Below are 9,638 nucleotides of genomic sequence, written 5' to 3' on the forward strand. Positions count from 1 at the left end.
TTATATCACCTTTGATGATCGTAGTAATAACAATACTAATGGCAACACAGGATCATTTTTTAAGCACTGATTATGTAGTAGGCACTACACTTGCCAAACTAATTGCTCCACAGACATCACCTCTTTTAATCCTCATCCCAACTCTGTTGAGTGGATATTACCACTGGCCCATTTTACAGATGGGAAAGCCGGTTAAGTCACTTTACCAAGGTCACACAGCTGGTCAGTATACAGGGCTGGATTTGAATCCTGTTTTGTCCAACTCCAGCCAAGGCTCTCAATCATTGCATTCCATTGCTTCCTAGGTGGCCACTATGCAACCCAAAAAGCAAAGTCTGGGCATCCAGACTACACTCTCCATAACGAAAATAAATCTTCAAAACAGAATGAACCATCAAGTGCCCTCAAGGTCCCTGTTCTCCACCTAACCCCACTAATGGGATTCTCCAAGTGGCCCCACCGTCGTCCTACTCTTTCAGAAAACTCCTTACCTGTTCTTCACACCTTCTACAAGGTACCTGGCGCAATGCTACAGGCGGCTGTGGTGCAGGTCGGGGACCCCAGCCCCCCAGAGTGTCAGATGGTGGGCCGCCCAGAGACCCTCTCCGAAGGAACACACCCCGCACACTGCCCCTGACCAGACACCCTCAAGAGCAAACCCCAAGGCTGCGTTAGGGCAAAACCCCATCAGCTGCAACCCCGGCCCGATTACCGCGACCACCAATGCCCCGGCCGCACCTGCAGCCGATGAGCGTCCCAGGGAGGGTGACGTCCTCTTCCAAAACCGAGTCCATCATGGATACAGAGGTGGTGACGGCGTTGGTGTCTGCGGCGGCGGCGCCACTAGTTCCCCCCGCGGTAGCGACCCGCCGGGCTCCCGGGGTCCCCGCCCCCTCCACCCCAGCTCTTGTTCGGATTCTGGCGGCGCCGCTGGAATTCAAACCACAGAAGCCGCCATCTTTCCCGGCGCTTCTTCCTACGGAAACTAGGCGGGGTCACCGAGGTGCACGCAGTGAAGCCGACCAGCTGGCGCCAGAGGACGGGCAGGGAAGCGGGGGTGGGCGCCATCTTAACTAAGGGCAAAGCATCCGCGCTTGTGCCAGAAAAACTAAGAGAAAAAAGGGCCGGCGGCCATTCTTTGTGAGGGCACTCAAGCCGAGGCGAGGGTAAGTGCCATCTTTGTTGAGGGCGAAAGCCGGCCCTAGTCCGTTAATTTACGCGGGAGATGGGAATGAATACAGCCCCTTAGGAATCTTCAAAGTTCTTAAGCTAGTGTTTGCTTTTCTGGAATAATGACCCCAGAACTTTGGGATTTGGCCTCAAGATAAAACCCAGATAATTGAGGGCTGACTTGCTTCAGAAAAATCCTACATGCGTAATCTCAAGGCAAACAGTAATTTGCAGACTTAGTTTGAAGCAAAGAACTCATTCCCAGGAGCCAGTGGTCAACAACACTCCCACTCTAGTCTCTCACCTAATGATCTTTTATTACCGTGAGGACTCAAAGGCACCTGTGATCACAAAACTGAGGCCCAGTGAGAGTAAGGGACTCTCCCAAAGTAATTAAGTATTGACAATAAGTCAACTGGAGCGGGATCTGCAGCTCCTGCCAGCTAGATGAGGGCTCTCCGCATAAAACCCTAGCTGCTTTTCTCTTTTTCTTTTCTTTTCTTTTCTTTTTTTTTTTTTTGAGCTGGAGTACAATGGCGCAATCTCAGCTAGGCTCACTGCAACCTCCGCCTCCCGGGTTCAAGCGATTCTCCCTCCTGAGTAGCTGGAACTACAGGCGCACACCACCACGCCCAGCTAATTCTGGTTATTTTTTAGTAGAGACAGGGTTTCACCGTGTTGGCCAGGATGGTCTGGATCTCTTGACCTCGTAATCCACTAACCTCAGCCTCCCAAAATGCTGGAATTACAGGCATGAGCCACCGTGCCCAGCGCCTTGGCTGCCTTTCTTAAAGCACATAGCAATAACCAAACATTTAGATAATCTTGGCAGAGCTTAAGCAGTAAAATCAGGCTTCCCCTCCTCAACTCAGTGTTGCTACTTCCTCTGCAGGCTGCTGTGACAGCACGGATGAAAATAACTGGAAACAGTTGGCAAGCGGATAGATGGTGACTTCCCTTAGCAATCTTGAACAATTCCCCTTTCACCTTCAGTGTCCTCATTTTTTTAAAATAGAAACAGGGTCTCACTGTGTTGCCCAGGCTGGTCTTGAACTCCTGGTCTCAAGCAATTCTCCCACCTTGGCCTCCCAAAGTGCTGGGATTATAGGCCTGAGCCACTGCACCAGGCCTTCATTCTTCAGTTAAGTAATTAACCAATTATTAACACTTTTCAAAAGAACCCTTCCTACTCAATTTAATCTAAATCGAGCAACACATATTATTCCTTTGTAGCACTTACCATATTTTGTAAGTGTGTGTGTGTGTGTGTGTGTGTGTGTGTGTCTTTCCTTGCACTAGACTGGAAGCTGCATGAGGCACGGACTACATTCAGAACTGTGCACTGCTATATCCTCAACACCTAGCACTGTGTCTGCCACTTAGCAGCTGGTTGAAAATATATGTTAAATGAATGAATGATTCAATCAATTAATCTGGAAATGATGCCAATACCTATCCTGCAAGGTTTTTGTGAGAGTGATCGAAAATACTTTTAGGAGCTCAGTCAATATTAATTCTGTGTATTCCAGTTTCATATTCTCTCTTTCTCTCTCTCTTTCTTTCTCTCTCTCTCTCTCTTTCTCTCTCAGCTTTAATGAGGCTTCCAAATTGCCTGTCTCTCTTCTTTCCCTAGATCTTCAACCACCCCCAGAATTAGCAATGGTAAGAGCATGAGAAAGAGGGAGAGCTTGCCACACTGAGCGCACTGCCCCAGGAAAGGGGCAGTCCTTGAAGCCAGGAACCAATATTCCTTGCCAGTAAGTTCAACCCTTAAAATCATTGTGTCCAAAAGCAGGAAAGCTGGGGTGTCAGGATTCCCAACCCAGCTCTGCCACCAACTCTGTGATCATTTTTTTTTTTTTTTAGATAAGTTTTGCTCTTGTTGCCCAGGATGGAGTGCAGTGGCGAGATCTCAGCTCATCACAACCTCTGCCTCCTGGGTTCAAGCGATTCTCTTGCCTCAGCCTCCCAAGAAGCTGAGATTACAGGTATGTGCCACCACACCCAGCTAATTTTGTATTTTTAGTAGAAGCAGGGTTTCTCCATGTTGGTCAGGCTGCTCTCGAACTCTGGCCTCAGGTGATCTACCTGCCTCGGCCTCCCGAAGTGCTGAAATTACAGGAATGAACCACCATGTCTGGCCTGGCAGATCACTTCTCTATGGACCTTAGCTTCTACATCTGATAAATGAGAAGGCTGAATCTCTCATAGTCTCTCAGGATGTTACAGCTCTGGAGGTGATTTTTTTTTTTTTGAGATGGAGTCTTGCTCTATCACGGCTCACTACAACCCTCGCCTCCCAGGTTCAAGCGATTCTCCTGCCTCTGCCTTCCAAGTAGCTGGGTTTACAGGCACCCACCACCATGCCCAGCTAATGTTCGTATTTTTAGTAGAGATAGGGTTTCACCATGTTGGCCAGATGGGTCTCAAACTCCTGACCTCAGGTGATCTGCCCGCCTCGGCCTCCCAGAGTGCTGGGATTACAGGCATGAGCCATCGCACCTGGCTTCCGTGCTGATTTCGAAGCTTCTAACATACGACCAACTCTCTTCTGGGGAGGGAGGCTAACCCTTCCCACATTAAGGAACTAACTTTGCATCTCCAGCCCATGTAAACTCCGGAGAATATAAACAAGGAAGAGGACTTCGCATTTTGAGCATGTCTTACATGTCACTTGTCCCAGGCATTTCACAGGCACCCCCTCATTTAACCCTCCCCAACAACCTCCTGCAGGAGATGCTGCTATTTTACTTACAATTGAAAAGACTGAGGCTGCAAAAGGTAAAAACTACTTACTGAAGCTCCTACAGCTGGTAAGTGACAGAGCTGGGAGTTGAGACCAGGCTCCTTTGAATTCCAGCACCTTGATTGTTTCAGGTAGCCTGTCATCACCATTTAGGGTTTTCTTTTTTCATCTGCTTTAGAATTTAGGATTAAGAGGTGAGGTCTACATCCAGACAACAGTATTTAAGGCTGTGTTCACCAGACCTTACTCCTTGGGCAACTGCTTCAAAGCGGCTAGGAGGTGAATCTTAGTGTGGGCAGTTCCCAGGAATGGAAATCTGGACACCTGGATGATTCCGACTCTGAAGCTCCTCCCATTTATCCTGTGACCCAGGGCCTCCTTCCTCTTGCTACACCTCAGTTTTCCCATGTGTAAATGTGAAGGACAATGCTGAGGTCAATGACTGCATTACCTAATTGAATACGCTGGACACTAGGAAGAAGAAAGAACCAGTGAGGAGCTGGGTTTCTGGGGTTTTTTAATTTTTTTTTTTTTTTTTACGCGGAGTCTTGCTCTGTCAACCAGGCCGAAGTGCAGAAACAGTGATCATAGCTCACTGCAGCCTCCCCCTCCCAGGCCCAGGTGATTCTCCCACCTCAGCCTCCCAAGAAACTGGGACCACAGGCGGGTGCCGCCATGCCGGGCTAATTTGTTTATTTTTAGTACAGATGAGGTCTTGGTATGTTGCCCAGGCTCGTCTCAAACTCCTGGGCTCAAATGATCCTCCCACCTTAGCCTCAGAAAGTACTGGGGTTACAGACGTGAGCTGTCAAGCCCAGCCTAGGAGCTATCATTATGATTGGTTCATTGTCTTGTTCAGCATGACTATGTCCCTGAATTGTGTGCTAAACCCTTTAATGAACCTGGAAACTGAAAACCGAATCAACTGCACTAAAGAAAGGCTATTTGGAAGTTGGTTTTCCTGCTACTGTAGTGGTTTCATGGTCAGAGACAGAGGCCTTTGTCCTGTCTCTGTCTCACCATGATCTTGCTGCCAAGTCTAGAGGTGACGTCACTACCACCAGCTGTTTGGGCTATCTGGAGCTATCTCCTTGACAACAGCCACCCAGCCACAAAGCTGGCATTATTATTTCCATGGACAAGGTCATATCAAATGGCTGGGAGGAAGTAGCTTGCAGCCAGATGTTTTTCATTTGGGTAGAACCCTCCTGAAGCTTTAGTAGACCAAGACACTTGAACTGCCATTACTAACAGCAAGAATAACTTTTTATAGGATCAATATATACGCAATGCTGCTACTTCGCACTCTTCCATTTTATCCTTATGATGCTGTGAAGTGAATTGGGGTGATCGCACTACTCTATAGAAGAAGAAACTGAAGGCTCAGAGAAGGGAAGAGATTTCCCAAAGGCCACAGTTTTTTTTTCTTTTTTGTTTAGAAATAATTTCAAATTTAGAAAAAAGTTGCAATAATAGTATAAAGAGACCGTGTGAAGTGGCTCATGCCTATAATCCTAGCACTTTGGGAGGCCAAGGCGGGTGGCTCACAATGTCAGGAGTTCAAGACCAGCCTGGCCAAGATGGTGAAACCCCGTCTCTGCTAAAAACTACAAAAATCAGCTAGGTGCAGGGGCAGGCGCCTGTCATCCCAGCTACTCGGGAGACTGAGGCAGGAGCATCGCTTGAACCTGGGAGGCAGAGGTCGCAGTGAGCCAAGATTGCACCACTGCACTCCAGCCTGGGTGACAGAGTGAGACTCTGTCTCAAAAAAAAAAATAGTACAAAGAATTTCTAAAATATTAACATCTTCCACAACCATAGCACAATTGTCAAAAATTAAGAAATTGCATTGATACAATCACTTATTACAGACCTTATTTTTATTTTTTTATTATTAATTATTAATCTTTTTCCATTAATTTCCTTTTGCTGGTCCAGGATCCAATCCAATGTTCCACATTGCATTTACCTGTTACATCTCCTTACTCTCCTCCAGCCTCTGACAGTTCTGTCTTTCACGGCACTAACACTCTTTCTTTCTTTCCTTTTTTTTTTTTTTTTTTTTGTTGTTGTTGTTGAGATGCAGTCTCACTCTGTCACCCATGCTGGAGTGCAGTAGCACGATCTTGGCTCACTGCAACCTCTGCCTCTCAGGTTCAAGTGATCCTCCTACCTCATCCTCCCAAGTAGCTAAGAATACAAGGCATGTACCACCACACCCAGCTAATTTTTGTATTTTTGTAGAGATGGAGTTTTGCCATGTTGGCCAGGCTGGTCTCAAACTCCTGACCTCAGTTAATCTCGGCCTCCCAAAGTACTGGGATTTCAGGTGTGAGCCACTGTGCCCAGCCAGCACTGGCACTTTCTAAATATAGTTGCCAGTTATTTGATAGAATGTTCTTTATTTGGGGTTTGTGTGGTGTTTTCTCATGATGAAATTCAAGTTATGCACTGTTTTGTTTTGTTTTGTTTTGTTTTGTTTTGTTTCTGTTTTTGTTTCTGTTTTTGTTTTTTGTTTTTCAGAGACAGAGTCTCACTCCTTCACCCAGGCTAGAGTGCAGTGGTGGCACCATCATGGCTCATTGCAGCCTCTAACTCCTGGGCTCAAGTGATCCTCCAGCCTCAGCCTCCCAAAGCACTGGGATTACAGGTGTGAGCCACCATGCTGAGCCCAAGTTATGCACTTTTGACAAGAACATGACAAAAATGATGTCCACTTCCTTGGTTGCGTATCAGAAGGCACAGAATGTTTATATGTCTCATTAATGGTGATGTTAACTCTGATTTCTTGGCTAAGGTAGTATCTGCAGTAAAATTACTGTTTTTCCTTTTGTCATTAATACTATTCTTGTGGGAAGATATTTGAAGCTATGTATTCAGTTTGTATACTTTCTTTCACCCACTAATTTTAGCATCTATGGATAATTCTTACCCACAACAATTTTCACAGTAGTATTTGTTGCCAATTAGTGATTTTCATCATCCTTTCTTTCTTTTTGAGATGGAGTCTTGCTCTGTCACCCAGACTGGAGTGCAGTGGCGCAATCTCGGCTCACCGCAACATCCACCTCCCACGTTCAAGCGATTCTCCTGCCTCGGTTTCCCAAATAGCTGGGGACTACAGGCGTGTGCCACCACACCCGGCTAACTTTTGTATTTTTAGTAGAGACTGGGTTTCACCATGTCGGCCAGGCTGGTCTCGAACTCCCAACCTCAGGTAATCCGTCTGCCTTGGCCTCCCAAAGTGCTGAGATTACAGGCATGAGCCACCGTGTCCAGACTGGGGAAGGCTGTTTTACAAGTAAGACTTATGCCCTTCAAAAGCAGGATAAAAACCTGTACATACCATATGTGCACTAGCTCCTTATGTTTGAAGGTCCACAGGGATACGATAAAATCCCTGCTTGATGCAACTATTTACAAAGCCCATGTCACATTCTTCTTCCCTTGATTCTGCCTCACAACAGCTCTGAGACAAGTTTGTTATCATTCTTCTATGGATAAGGGGATTGAGGTTCAGAGACATGAACCGATTGTCCCAAAGTCACACAGCAAGCTAGTGACAAAGAGGAACTTGGACCTCCATTTCCTGATTCACAAAAGCCAGGGTTCCTGAGTTTTTGAAACTTGCAGGAGGCACAGATATGTCCCATGCCAAGATCTCCTACCTATATTGATCATCCTCAATACCATGGCCAGATCCTCCACCCATTTAAATCCAGGGGCTGGCTATCAGAGACCCAAAAGTTGCTGGAAAAAGTATCCTAGGATGCCAGAAGCACTTTCAAGCACCCTCTCCAGCTGCAGATCAAATATGTAAAGCAGTGATAGCTCTAGGCAGAGAAGGATAATTAAATTAATCAACTGTCTGGACATTTTGCAGATTAAAAGAAGCTCTTAATGTCTTGTGACTTGTAGGAGGGGACAGTAAACTTTGCTTCTCCCTTAAATGCAGTGAATTCACACTGAGAGCACAGAGCAGGATCTAGAGAAGGATGAACACGACACTTGTGCCAGCTGCAGTGCTTCCTTCCTCAAAGGGATAAGTGACAGTCCCCTTTTCCTTGCATGTGTCCTCCGCTCTGTGTGACACACCACCAAGTACGCTGCACAGGCTGCGCCCTACATGAGCACATCCACACGAAGGAGGATGGAGGCTGAAATTCAGTCCATCCTGTGCTGGACAAGCTGTGAGTTTATTTCAAAGTAGAGATGCCTTTGTTCTAACTCACACAGAAGAACGATATATGCTAGTGATTCTGTTATTTATTTATTTATTTATTTATTTATATCTATTTATTTATTTTAGAGGCGCAGTTTTGCTCTCATTGCCCAGGCTGGAGTGCAATGGCATGATCTTGGCTCACCGCAACCTCCGCCTCCCAGGATCAAGCAATTCTCCTGCCTCAGCCTCCTGAGTAGCTGGGATTACAAACATACATCACCACTCTCAGCTAATTTTTGTATTTTTTAGTAGAGATGGGGTTTCACCATGTTAGCCAGGCTAGTCTCGAACTTCTGACCTCAGGTGATCCACCTGCCTCAGCTGCCCAAAGTGCTGAGATTACAGGCATGAGCCACCATGCCTGGCCTCACTGTTCTATTTTTCATTATTAAAGATTTGTCTTTTCAGGCCGGTCATGGTGGCTCAGACCCATAATACCAAACCTTTTGGAGGCCAAAGCAGGAGGATTGCTTAAGCCCAGGAGTTTGAGGACAGCCTACTCAATATAGAGAGATCTTGTCTCTACAAAATATTCAAAAATTAGTGGGTCATGAGGTGGGCACAATGGCTCATGTCTGAAATCCCAGCACTTTGGGAGGCTGAAGTGGGCAGATCACTTGAGGCCAGGAATTCAAGACTAGCTTGGGTAAATGGTGAAACTCCATCTCTACTAAAAATATAAAAATTAGCTGGGTGTGGTGGCATATGCCTGTAGTCCTAGCTACTCGGGAAGCTGAGGCAGGAGGATTCCTTGAACCTGGGAAGCAGAGGTTGCAGTCAGCTGAGAATGCACCACTGCACTCCAACCTGGGCAACAGAGTGAGACCCTGCCTCAAAAAAAAATTTTTTTTTTGTCATTCCTTTCTTTCATTCTTTGTTTTGTTGTTGTTGTTGTTTTGAGACAAGGTCTCATTCTGTCACCCAGGCTGGCATGCAGTGGTGCGATCATAGCTCACTGTGGCCTCTACCTCCTGGACTCTAGCCATCCTCCTGCCTCAGCCTCCCAAGTGGCTGGTACTACAGGCACATGTACCACACTCAGCAAATTGTTGTATTTTTTGTAGGGATAGGATTTTGCCATGTCACCCAGGCTGGTCTCAAACTCCTCAACTCAAGTTATTCTCAAGTCTCAGCCTCCCAAAGTACTAGGATTACAGACATGAGCCACCACACCCAGCCAAGATTTGTTTTTCAACAGTTTCTTATGACTGGAATCACATAGTACATACTCTTATATCTGGCTTCTTTGGAGAGCAGGAACTTTTAATTCTATATCCCCTGGTCTATTATAGTCCCTGGTAGATAGTAGGTATTTAATAAATGTTGAGGAAAGAATCAATTAATAAATCTTAGCCAGAATTAACCTTCTTACTCTAAACACCCTTATCTTCCCACCGAATAGAATACAAGAATTAAAAAGGTCCTCATAGAGAACATTTAACTAAACCTCTTGGATTTACCAACGGAAAAACTGAGATCCAGATGGATTCAGCAACC

General features: G+C 46.1%; 1 protein-coding gene across 1 annotated transcript in view; it reads right to left on the reverse strand.

Moving 5' to 3' along the window:
- The window catches only part of CDK5RAP2 (CDK5 regulatory subunit associated protein 2), a 197,461-nt gene extending 196,474 nt beyond the window's left edge, over window positions 1-987 (reverse strand). The window contains exon 1 of the mRNA XM_003925184.4: window positions 739-987. Coding sequence (XP_003925233.1) covers window positions 739-797 — 59 coding nt within the window. The 5' untranslated portion in view covers window positions 798-987. The remainder of the gene's footprint in view (window positions 1-738) is intronic.
- Between the last annotated feature and the right edge of the window lie 8,651 nt (window positions 988-9,638).

Source organism: Saimiri boliviensis, chromosome 2 (genome assembly GCF_048565385.1).
Source record: "Saimiri boliviensis isolate mSaiBol1 chromosome 2, mSaiBol1.pri, whole genome shotgun sequence".
NCBI classification, from domain to species: Eukaryota; Metazoa; Chordata; class Mammalia; order Primates; family Cebidae; genus Saimiri; species Saimiri boliviensis.